Source organism: Salvelinus fontinalis, unplaced genomic scaffold (genome assembly GCF_029448725.1).
Source record: "Salvelinus fontinalis isolate EN_2023a unplaced genomic scaffold, ASM2944872v1 scaffold_1633, whole genome shotgun sequence".
NCBI classification, from domain to species: domain Eukaryota; kingdom Metazoa; phylum Chordata; class Actinopteri; order Salmoniformes; family Salmonidae; genus Salvelinus; species Salvelinus fontinalis.
In genome coordinates this window covers 5001-17500 of record NW_026601842.1, presented here as the reverse complement: position 1 = coordinate 17500, position 12500 = coordinate 5001, and the positions used below count along the sequence as shown (strand labels likewise).

Sequence of the window (12500 nt, the reverse complement as noted above, 5' to 3'; positions counted from 1 at the left end):
TACAAAATGAGTTACAAACCATGTGTAAAAACGAACAAAATAGCACAGTTGGTTAGGAGCCTGGAAAACACCTAGCATTCAGGCCAAAGAGTTCAATCTTGGTTTCGTGAGACCAGAGAGTCTTTAGGTACCATTTGGCAAACTCCAAGCGGGATGCCATGTGTATTTTACTGAGGATTGGCTTCAGTCTGGCCATTCTACCATAAAGGCCTGATTGGTGGAGTGCTGCAGAGATTGTTGTCCTTCTGGAAGGTTCTCCTATCTCCACAGAGGAACTCTGGAGTTCTGTCAGAGTGACCATCGGGTTCTTGGTCACCTCCCTGACCAAGGCCCTTCTCCCCCGATTGCTCAGTTTGGCCGGGCGGCCAGCTCTAGGAAGATTCTTGGTGGTTACAAATTTCTTCCATTTAAGAGTGATGGAGGCCACTGTGTTCTTGGGGACCTTCAATGCAGCAGAAATGTTTTGGTACCCTTCCCCAGATCTGTGCCTCGACACAATCCTGTCTCGGAGCTCTACGGACAATTCCTTCAACCTCATCTCTTGGTTTTTGCTCTGACATGCACTGTCAACTGTGGGACCTTTTATAGACAGGTGTGTCCCTTTCCAAATCATGTCCAATCAACTGAATTTACCACAGGTTGGACTCCAATAAAGTTGTAGAAAAATCTCTAGGATGATCAATGGAAGCAGGATGCAGCTGAGGTCAATTTTGAGTCTCAAAGCAAAGGGTCTGAATACTTGTAAATAAAGTATTTCTGTTTATTATTTGTAATACATTTGCAAAAAATTCTAAAAACCTGTTTTCACTTTGTCATTATGTGTAGATTGCTGAGAAAAAAATATATTTAATCAATTTAGAATAAGACTAATGTAACAAAATGTGGAAAAAGTCAAGGGGTCTGAATACTTCCCAAAGCCTCTGTATATGGTGGGGTCAATGGAAGGTGGATAAGAACTAGGGGTAAAGTTACTGAGTGGGGAAAAAGCCATGGATTAGGGAGGAGGGAGGAATTCGGGCCTAGGTCAGATCAGATGAAGTGAGAACACACCACTTAAGTTCCTGCTTAGCAACAGAGATGTATTGGCTGTCTACAGTTGACTCCGCCTAGTGGGAGGGTAATAAATACTTGTGATGGTGTAAACATGGCTTTGTCTTTTCAACTGTTTGACCCAGTGGGTGAATAAACTTGGTTTGAGCTTTCACTAATTGGCCGTTAGTTTTTCATTCTTTTTGTCAGAAGCTAACACTGTAGTCAGTCGGGAACGGAAGGTTCTCACCAATCTGGCAACCCAGTCACTTTATAGTCAGTAGGGAACTGAAGGTTCTCACCAATCTGGCAACCCAGTCACTTTATAGTCAGTAGGGAACGGAAGGTTCTCACCAATCTGGCAACCCAGTCACTTTATAGTCAGTAGGGAACGGAAGGTTCTCACCATTCTGGCAACCCAGTCACTTTATAGTCAGTAGGGAACAGCAGACGCTTTTAAACCTGGCAAACCACTATCACTATAGTCACTAGGGAAATGTACGAATACCAATCTGGCAACAAACTCTCCCTACAGTTAGTAGGGAAACAGGTTGTCACCAATCTAGCAATCCACTATCACTATAGTTAGTAAGAAACAGCAAGCTCACGCCAACCTCACAACCGACCATAATTCTAGTCAAAAGGGAAACAGGTTGGTGCTAACCAATTTGGCACCTCCATAGGTAGTTTCTGGTAACACTAGCGAGTCCCTAAGCCTATTATACTGAATACACATTGCTAGCCAGCAGCCAGTTGCTCATAAATCACAGTCGTCTGACTGCGACTGGCAGGCGACAAAGCCAGTGGCGGAGCCAAAATGGACATTCATCTCAGTTGCTGTGGCACTACTAGTGCTTGTTGGCAAGGATCCCAAGGGCCATTAAGACTGGCCTCTGACTGCGTCTGGGCTCTCTCATCTGGCTAAGACTGGGCTCGTATTCATAACACGTCCCATAGTAGAAGTAGGAGTAGGATCCCCTTTCCATAGCATGGCACTGCTACTCTGAGACTCCCTGTGAATAATATAGACCTGGATATTATGCTGTGGTCATGTTGTGGTGTGTCTCTCACACATCTTTTTAAGACTCACACACTGCAGTGTTTACCAAGCAGCAAATACAATAACGAAGAGTCTTACCCCGAAGTTGGAGGCATTGAAGCGGTCACATGCGGAGACGTTGGTGATGGCCGTAGGATGGGCGTAGAAGGAATTGATGTTGGCCAACAGAGTACTCATTACAGCAGGAATACCAGACAACATGTACTTAGAGGACAGACAGGCAAAGTGACTGGAGAGAAATAGAGGGATGGAGAGACAGAGAAAGGGAGAGAGAGAGAGAGAGGGAGTGAGATGAAGAGAGAGAAAACGAGAGAGAAAGAGAGAAAAAATATAGTGTTATTTCTCCATCCGCCGTATCCTAAAAGCCATATAGTGAGAGATCGATTGTAATGAAATCCTGACTGTCTCTGTAATGGGAAGGTGTGTGTGTACTGTTCTCCTCAGTGTTATTGATGAGTGTACTGTACTCCTCAGTGTTATTGATGAGTGTACTGTACTCCTCAGTGTTATTGATGAGTGTACTGTACTCCTCAGTGTTATTGATGAGTGTACTGTACTCCTCAGTGTTATTGATGAGTGTACTGTACTCCTCAGTGTTATTGATGAGTGTACTGTACTCCTCAGTGTTATTGATGAGTGTACTGTACTCCTCAGTGTTATTGATGAGTGTACTGTACTCCTCAGTGTTATTGATGAGTGTACTGTACTCCTCAGTGTTATTGATGAGTGTACTGTACTCCTCAGTGTTATTGATGAGTGTACTGTACTCCTCAGTGTTATTGATGAGTGTACTGTACTCCTCAGTGTTATTGATGAGTGTACTCAGTGTTATTGATGAGTGTACTGTACTCCTCAGTGTTATTGATGAGTGTACTGTACTCCTCAGTGTTATTGATGAGTGTACTGTACTCCTCAGTGTTACTGATGAGTGTACTGTACTCCTCAGTGTTATTGATGAGTGTACTGTACTCCTCAGTGTTATTGATGAGTGTACTGTACTCCTCAGTGTTATTGATGAGTGTACTGTACTCCTCAGTGTTATTGATGAGTGTACTCAGTGTTATTGATGAGTGTACTGTACTCCTCAGTGTTATTGATGAGTGTACTGTACTCCTCAGTGTTATTGATGAGTGTACTCAGTGTTATTGATGAGTGTACTGTACTCCTCAGTGTTATTGATGAGTGTACTGTACTCCTCAGTGTTATTGATGAGTGTACTGTACTCCTCAGTGTTATTGATGGGTGTACTGTACTCCTCAGTGTTATTGATGAGTGTACTGTACTCCTCAGTGTTATTGATGAGTGTACTCAGTGTTATTGATGAGTGTACTGTACTCCTCAGTGTTATTGATGAGTGTACTGTACTCCTCAGTGTTATTGATGAGTGTACTGTACTCCTCAGTGTTATTGATGAGTGTACTGTACTCCTCAGTGTTATTGATGAGTGTACTGTACTCCTCAGTGTTATTGATGAGTGTGCTGTACTCCTCAGTGTTATTGATGAGTGTACTGTACTCCTCAGTGTTATTGATGAGTGTACTGTACTCCTCAGTGTTATTGATGAGTGCACTGTACTCCTCAGTGTTATTGATGAGTGTACTCAGTGTTATTGATGAGTGTACTGTACTCCTCCGTGTTATTGATGAGTGTACTGTACTCCTCAGTGTTATTGATGAGTGTACTGTACTCCTCAGTGTTATTGATGAGTGTACTGTACTCCTCAGTGTTATTGATGAGTGTACTGTACTCCTCAGTGTTATTGATGAGTGTACTGTACTCCTCAGTGTTATTGATGAGTGTACTCAGTGTTATTGATGAGTGTACTGTACTCCTCAGTGTTATTGATGAGTGTACTGTACTCCTCAGTGTTATTGATGAGTGTACTGTACTCCTCAGTGTTATTGATGACTGTACTGTACTCCTCAGTGTTATTGATGAGTGTACTCAGTGTTATTGATGAGTGTACTGTACTCCTCAGTGTTACTGATGAGTGTACTGTACTCCTCAGTGTTATTGATGAGTGTACTGTACTCCTCAGTGTTATTGATGAGTGTACTGTACTCCTCAGTGTTATTGATGAGTGTACTGTACGCCTCAGTGTTATTGATGAGTGTACTGTACTCATCAGTGTTATTGATGAGTGTACTGTACTCCTCAGTGTTATTGATGAGTGTACTGTACTCCTCAGTGTTATTGATGAGTGTACTGTACTCCTCAGTGTTATTGATGAGTGTACTCAGTGTTATTGATGAGTGTACTGTACTCCTCAGTGTTACTGATGAGTGTACTGTACTCCTCAGTGTTATTGATGAGTGTACTGTACTCCTCAGTGTTATTGATGAGTGTACTGTACTCCTCAGTGTTATTGATGAGTGTACTGTACTCCTCAGTGTTATTGATGAGTGTACTGTACTCCTCAGTGTTATTGATGAGTGTACTGTACTCCTCAGTGTTATTGATGAGTGTACTGTACTCCTCAGTGTTATTGATGAGTGTACTGTACTCCTCAGTGTTATTGATGAGTGTACTCAGTGTTATTGATGAGTGTACTGTACTCCTCAGTGTTATTGATGAGTGTACTGTACTCCTCAGTGTTATTGATGAGTGTACTGTACTCCTCAGTGTTATTGATGAGTGTACTGTACTCCTCAGTGTTATTGATGAGTGTACTGTACTCCTCAGTGTTATTGATGAGTGTACTGTACTCCTCAGTGTTATTGATGAGTGTACTGTACTCCTCAGTGTTATTGATGAGTGTACTGTACTCCTCAGTGTTATTGATGAGTGTACTGTACTCCTCAGTGTTATTGATGAGTGTACTGTACTCCTCAGTGTTATTGATGAGTGTACTGTACTCCTCAGTGTTATTGATGAGTGTACTGTACTCCTCAGTGTTATTGATGAGTGTACTGTACTCCTCAGTGTTATTGATGAGTGTACTGTACTCCTCAGTGTTATTGATGAGTGTACTGTACTCCTCAGTGTTATTGATGAGTGTACTCAGTGTTATTGATGAGTGTACTGTACTCCTCAGTGTTATTGATGAGTGTACTGTACTCCTCAGTGTTATTGATGAGTGTACTGTACTCCTCAGTGTTATTGATGAGTGTACTGTACTCCTCAGTGTTATTGATGAGTGTACTGTACTCCTCAGTGTTATTGATGAGTGTACTGTACTCCTCAGTGTTATTGATGAGTGTACTGTACTCCTCAGTGTTATTGATGAGTGTACTGTACTCCTCAGTGTTATTGATGAGTGTACTGTACTCCTCAGTGTTATTGATGAGTGTACTGTACTCCTCAGTGTTATTGATGAGTGTACTGTACTCCTCAGTGTTATTGATGAGTGTACTGTACTCCTCAGTGTTATTGATGAGTGTACTGTACTCCTCAGTGTTATTGATGAGTGTACTGTACTCCTCAGTGTTATTGATGAGTGTACTGTACTCCTCAGTGTTATTGATGAGTGTACTGTACTCCTCAGTGTTATTGATGAGTGTACTGTACTCCTCAGTGTTATTGATGAGTGTACTGTACTCCTCAGTGTTATTGATGAGTGTACTGTACTCCTCAGTGTTATTGATGAGTGTACTGTACTCCTCAGTGTTATTGATGAGTGTACTCAGTGTTATTGATGAGTGTACTGTACTCCTCAGTGTTATTGATGAGTGTACTGTACTCCTCAGTGTTATTGATGAGTGTACTGTACTCCTCAGTGTTATTGATGAGTGTACTGTACTCCTCAGTGTTATTGATGAGTGTACTGTACTCCTCAGTGTTATTGATGAGTGTACTGTACTCCTCAGTGTTATTGATGAGTGTACTGTACTCCTCAGTGTTATTGATGAGTGTACTGTACTCCTCAGTGTTATTGATGAGTGTACTGTACTCCTCAGTGTTATTGATGAGTGTACTGTACTCCTCAGTGTTATTGATGAGTGTACTCAGTGTTATTGATGAGTGTACTGTACTCCTCAGTGTTATTGATGAGTGTACTGTACTCCTCAGTGTTATTGATGAGTGTACTGTACTCCTCAGTGTTATTGATGAGTGTACTGTACTCCTCAGTGTTATTGATGAGTGTACTGTACTCCTCAGTGTTATTGATGAGTGTACTGTACTCCTCAGTGTTATTGATGAGTGTACTGTACTCCTCAGTGTTATTGATGAGTGTACTGTACTCCTCAGTGTTATTGATGAGTGTACTGTACTCCTCAGTGTTATTGATGAGTGTACTGTACTCCTCAGTGTTATTGATGAGTGTACTGTACTCCTCAGTGTTATTGATGAGTGTACTGTACTCCTCAGTGTTATTGATGAGTGTACTGTACTCCTCAGTGTTATTGATGAGTGTACTGTACTCCTCAGTGTTATTGATGAGTGTACTGTACTCCTCAGTGTTATTGATGAGTGTACTGTACTCCTCAGTGTTATTGATGAGTGTACTGTACTCCTCAGTGTTATTGATGAGTGTACTGTACTCCTCAGTGTTATTGATGAGTGTACTGTACTCCTCAGTGTTATTGATGAGTGTACTGTACTCCTCAGTGTTATTGATGAGTGTACTGTACTCCTCAGTGTTATTGATGAGTGTACTGTACTCCTCAGTGTTATTGATGAGTGTACTGTACTCCTCAGTGTTATTGATGAGTGTACTGTACTCCTCAGTGTTATTGATGAGTGTACTGTACTCCTCAGTGTTATTGATGAGTGTACTGTACTCCTCAGTGTTATTGATGAGTGTACTGTACTCCTCAGTGTTATTGATGAGTGTACTGTACTCCTCAGTGTTATTGATGAGTGTACTGTACTCCTCAGTGTTATTGATGAGTGTACTGTACTCCTCAGTGTTATTGATGAGTGTACTGTACTCCTCAGTGTTATTGATGAGTGTACTGTACTCCTCAGTGTTATTGATGAGTGTACTGTACTCCTCAGTGTTATTGATGAGTGTACTGTACTCCTCAGTGTTATTGATGAGTGTACTGTACTCCTCAGTGTTATTGATGAGTGTACTGTACTCCTCAGTGTTATTGATGAGTGTACTGTACTCCTCAGTGTTATTGATGAGTGTACTGTACTCCTCAGTGTTATTGATGAGTGTACTGTACTCCTCAGTGTTATTGATGAGTGTACTGTACTCCTCAGTGTTATTGATGAGTGTACTGTACTCCTCAGTGTTATTGATGAGTGTACTGTACTCCTCAGTGTTATTGATGAGTGTACTGTACTCCTCAGTGTTATTGATGAGTGTACTGTACTCCTCAGTGTTATTGATGAGTGTACTGTACTCCTCAGTGTTATTGATGAGTGTACTGTACTCCTCAGTGTTATTGATGAGTGTACTGTACTCCTCAGTGTTATTGATGAGTGTACTGTACTCCTCAGTGTTATTGATGAGTGTACTGTACTCCTCAGTGTTATTGATGAGTGTACTGTACTCCTCAGTGTTATTGATGAGTGTACTGTACTCCTCAGTGTTATTGATGAGTGTACTGTACTCCTCAGTGTTATTGATGAGTGTACTGTACTCCTCAGTGTTATTGATGAGTGTACTGTACTCCTCAGTGTTATTGATGAGTGTACTGTACTCCTCAGTGTTATTGATGAGTGTACTGTACTCCTCAGTGTTATTGATGAGTGTACTGTACTCCTCAGTGTTATTGATGAGTGTACTGTACTCCTCAGTGTTATTGATGAGTGTACTGTACTCCTCAGTGTTATTGATGAGTGTACTGTACTCCTCAGTGTTATTGATGAGTGTACTGTACTCCTCAGTGTTATTGATGAGTGTACTGTACTCCTCAGTGTTATTGATGAGTGTACTGTACTCCTCAGTGTTATTGATGAGTGTACTGTACTCCTCAGTGTTATTGATGAGTGTACTGTACTCCTCAGTGTTATTGATGAGTGTACTGTACTCCTCAGTGTTATTGATGAGTGTACTGTACTCCTCAGTGTTATTGATGAGTGTACTGTACTCCTCAGTGTTATTGATGAGTGTACTGTACTCCTCAGTGTTATTGATGAGTGTACTGTACTCCTCAGTGTTATTGATGAGTGTACTGTACTCCTCAGTGTTATTGATGAGTGTACTGTACTCCTCAGTGTTATTGATGAGTGTACTCAGTGTTATTGATGAGTGTACTGTACTCCTCAGTGTTATTGATGAGTGTACTGTACTCCTCAGTGTTATTGATGAGTGTACTGTACTCCTCAGTGTTATTGATGAGTGTACTGTACTCCTCAGTGTTATTGATGAGTGTACTGTACTCCTCAGTGTTATTGATGAGTGTACTGTACTCCTCAGTGTTATTGATGAGTGTACTGTACTCCTCAGTGTTATTGATGAGTGTACTGTACTCCTCAGTGTTATTGATGAGTGTACTGTACTCCTCAGTGTTATTGATGAGTGTACTGTACTCCTCAGTGTTATTGATGAGTGTACTGTACTCAGTGTTATTGATGAGTGTACTGTACTCCTCAGTGTTATTGATGAGTGTACTGTACTCCTCAGTGTTATTGATGAGTGTACTGTACTCCTCAGTGTTATTGATGAGTGTACTGTACTCCTCAGTGTTATTGATGAGTGTACTGTACTCCTCAGTGTTATTGATGAGTGTACTGTACTCCTCAGTGTTATTGATGAGTGTACTGTACTCCTCAGTGTTATTGATGAGTGTACTGTACTCCTCAGTGTTATTGATGAGTGTACTGTACTCCTCAGTGTTATTGATGAGTGTACTGTACTCCTCAGTGTTATTGATGAGTGTACTGTACTCCTCAGTGTTATTGATGAGTGTACTGTACTCCTCAGTGTTATTGATGAGTGTACTGTACTCCTCAGTGTTATTGATGAGTGTACTGTACTCCTCAGTGTTATTGATGAGTGTACTGTACTCCTCAGTGTTATTGATGAGTGTACTGTACTCCTCAGTGTTATTGATGAGTGTACTGTACTCCTCAGTGTTATTGATGAGTGTACTGTACTCCTCAGTGTTATTGATGAGTGTACTGTACTCCTCAGTGTTATTGATGAGTGTACTGTACTCCTCAGTGTTATTGATGAGTGTACTGTACTCCTCAGTGTTATTGATGAGTGTACTGTACTCCTCAGTGTTATTGATGAGTGTACTGTACTCCTCAGTGTTATTGATGAGTGTACTGTACTCCTCAGTGTTATTGATGAGTGTACTGTACTCCTCAGTGTTATTGATGAGTGTACTGTACTCCTCAGTGTTATTGATGAGTGTACTGTACTCCTCAGTGTTATTGATGAGTGTACTGTACTCCTCAGTGTTATTGATGAGTGTACTGTACTCCTCAGTGTTATTGATGAGTGTACTGTACTCCTCAGTGTTATTGATGAGTGTACTGTACTCCTCAGTGTTATTGATGAGTGTACTGTACTCCTCAGTGTTATTGATGAGTGTACTGTACTCCTCAGTGTTATTGATGAGTGTACTGTACTCCTCAGTGTTATTGATGAGTGTACTGTACTCCTCAGTGTTATTGATGAGTGTACTGTACTCCTCAGTGTTATTGATGAGTGTACTGTACTCCTCAGTGTTATTGATGAGTGTACTGTACTCCTCAGTGTTATTGATGAGTGTACTGTACTCCTCAGTGTTATTGATGAGTGTACTGTACTCAGTGTTATTGATGAGTGTACTGTACTCCTCAGTGTTATTGATGAGTGTACTGTACTCCTCAGTGTTATTGATGAGTGTACTGTACTCCTCAGTGTTATTGATGAGTGTACTGTACTCCTCAGTGTTATTGATGAGTGTACTGTACTCCTCAGTGTTATTGATGAGTGTACTGTACTCCTCAGTGTTATTGATGAGTGTACTGTACTCCTCAGTGTTATTGATGAGTGTACTGTACTCCTCAGTGTTATTGATGAGTGTACTGTACTCCTCAGTGTTATTGATGAGTGTACTGTACTCCTCAGTGTTATTGATGAGTGTACTGTACTCCTCAGTGTTATTGATGAGTGTACTGTACTCCTCAGTGTTATTGATGAGTGTACTGTACTCCTCAGTGTTATTGATGAGTGTACTGTACTCCTCAGTGTTATTGATGAGTGTACTGTACTCCTCAGTGTTATTGATGAGTGTACTGTACTCCTCAGTGTTATTGATGAGTGTACTGTACTCCTCAGTGTTATTGATGAGTGTACTGTACTCCTCAGTGTTATTGATGAGTGTACTGTACTCCTCAGTGTTATTGATGAGTGTACTGTACTCCTCAGTGTTATTGATGAGTGTACTGTACTCCTCAGTGTTATTGATGAGTGTACTGTACTCCTCAGTGTTATTGATGAGTGTACTGTACTCCTCAGTGTTATTGATGAGTGTACTGTACTCCTCAGTGTTATTGATGAGTGTACTGTACTCCTCAGTGTTATTGATGAGTGTACTGTACTCCTCAGTGTTATTGATGAGTGTACTGTACTCCTCAGTGTTATTGATGAGTGTACTGTACTCCTCAGTGTTATTGATGAGTGTACTGTACTCCTCAGTGTTATTGATGAGTGTACTGTACTCCTCAGTGTTATTGATGAGTGTACTGTACTCCTCAGTGTTATTGATGAGTGTACTGTACTCCTCAGTGTTATTGATGAGTGTACTGTACTCCTCAGTGTTATTGATGAGTGTACTGACTCCCAGTGTTATTGATGAGTGTACTGTACTCCTCAGTGTTATTGATGAGTGTACTGTACTCCTCAGTGTTATTGATGAGTGTACTGTACTCCTCAGTGTTATTGATGAGTGTACTGTACTCCTCAGTGTTATTGATGAGTGTACTGTACTCCTCAGTGTTATTGATGAGTGTACTGTACTCCTCAGTGTTATTGATGAGTGTACTGTACTCCTCAGTGTTATTGATGAGTGTACTGTACTCCTCAGTGTTATTGATGAGTGTACTGTACTCCTCAGTGTTATTGATGAGTGTACTGTACTCCTCAGTGTTATTGATGAGTGTACTGTACTCCTCAGTGTTATTGATGAGTGTACTGTACTCCTCAGTGTTATTGATGAGTGTACTGTACTCCTCAGTGTTATTGATGAGTGTACTGTACTCCTCAGTGTTATTGATGAGTGTACTGTACTCCTCAGTGTTATTGATGAGTGTACTGTACTCCTCAGTGTTATTGATGAGTGTACTGTACTCCTCAGTGTTATTGATGAGTGTACTGTACTCCTCAGTGTTATTGATGAGTGTACTGTACTCCTCAGTGTTATTGATGAGTGTACTGTACTCCTCAGTGTTATTGATGAGTGTACTGTACTCCTCAGTGTTATTGATGAGTGTACTGTACTCCTCAGTGTTATTGATGAGTGTACTGTACTCCTCAGTGTTATTGATGAGTGTACTGTACTCCTCAGTGTTATTGATGAGTGTACTGTACTCCTCAGTGTTATTGATGAGTGTACTCTCAGTGTTATTGATGAGTGTACTGTACTCCTCAGTGTTATTGATGAGTGTACTGTACTCCTCAGTGTTATTGATGAGTGTACTGTACTCCTCAGTGTTATTGATGAGTGTACTGTACTCCTCAGTGTTATTGATGAGTGTACTGTACTCCTCAGTGTTATTGATGAGTGTACTGTACCCTCAGTGTTATTGATGAGTGTACTCTCAGTGTTATTGATGAGTGTACTGTACTCCTCAGTGTTATTGATGAGTGTACTGTACTCCTCAGTGTTATTGATGAGTGTACTGTACTCCTCAGTGTTATTGATGAGTGTACTGTACTCCTCAGTGTTATTGATGAGTGTACTGTACTCCTCAGTGTTATTGATGAGTGTACTGTACTCCTCAGTGTTATTGATGAGTGTACTGTACTCCTCAGTGTTATTGATGAGTGTACTGTACTCCTCAGTGTTATTGATGAGTGTACTGTACTCCTCAGTGTTATTGATGAGTGTACTGTACTCCTCAGTGTTATTGATGAGTGTACTGTACTCCTCAGTGTTATTGATGAGTGTACTGTACTCCTCAGTGTTATTGATGAGTGTACTGTACTCCTCAGTGTTATTGATGAGTGTACTGTACTCCTCAGTGTTATTGATGAGTGTACTGTACTCCTCAGTGTTATTGATGAGTGTACTGTACTCCTCAGTGTTATTGATGAGTGTACTGTACTCCTCAGTGTTATTGATGAGTGTACTGTACTCCTCAGTGTTATTGATGAGTGTACTGTACTCCTCAGTGTTATTGATGAGTGTACTGTACTCCTCAGTGTTATTGATGAGTGTACTGTACTCCTCAGTGTTATTGATGAGTGTACTGTACTCCTCAGTGTTATTGATGAGTGTACTGTACTCCTCAGTGTTATTGATGAGTGTACTGTACTCCTCAGTGTTATTGATGAGTGTACTGTACTCCTCAGTGTTATTGATGA

General features: G+C 40.9%; 1 protein-coding gene across 1 annotated transcript in view; it reads right to left on the bottom strand.

Annotated features, from left to right (window-relative positions):
• Positions 1-12500, bottom strand: part of LOC129849684 (protein unc-13 homolog B-like) — a gene marked incomplete at its 3' end in the record, with an annotated part of 31593 nt that overhangs the window by 15337 nt on the left and 3756 nt on the right. The window contains exon 3 of the mRNA XM_055916494.1: positions 2168-2318. Within this exon, the coding sequence (XP_055772469.1) occupies positions 2168-2318 (151 nt within the window). The remainder of the gene's footprint in view (positions 1-2167; positions 2319-12500) is intronic.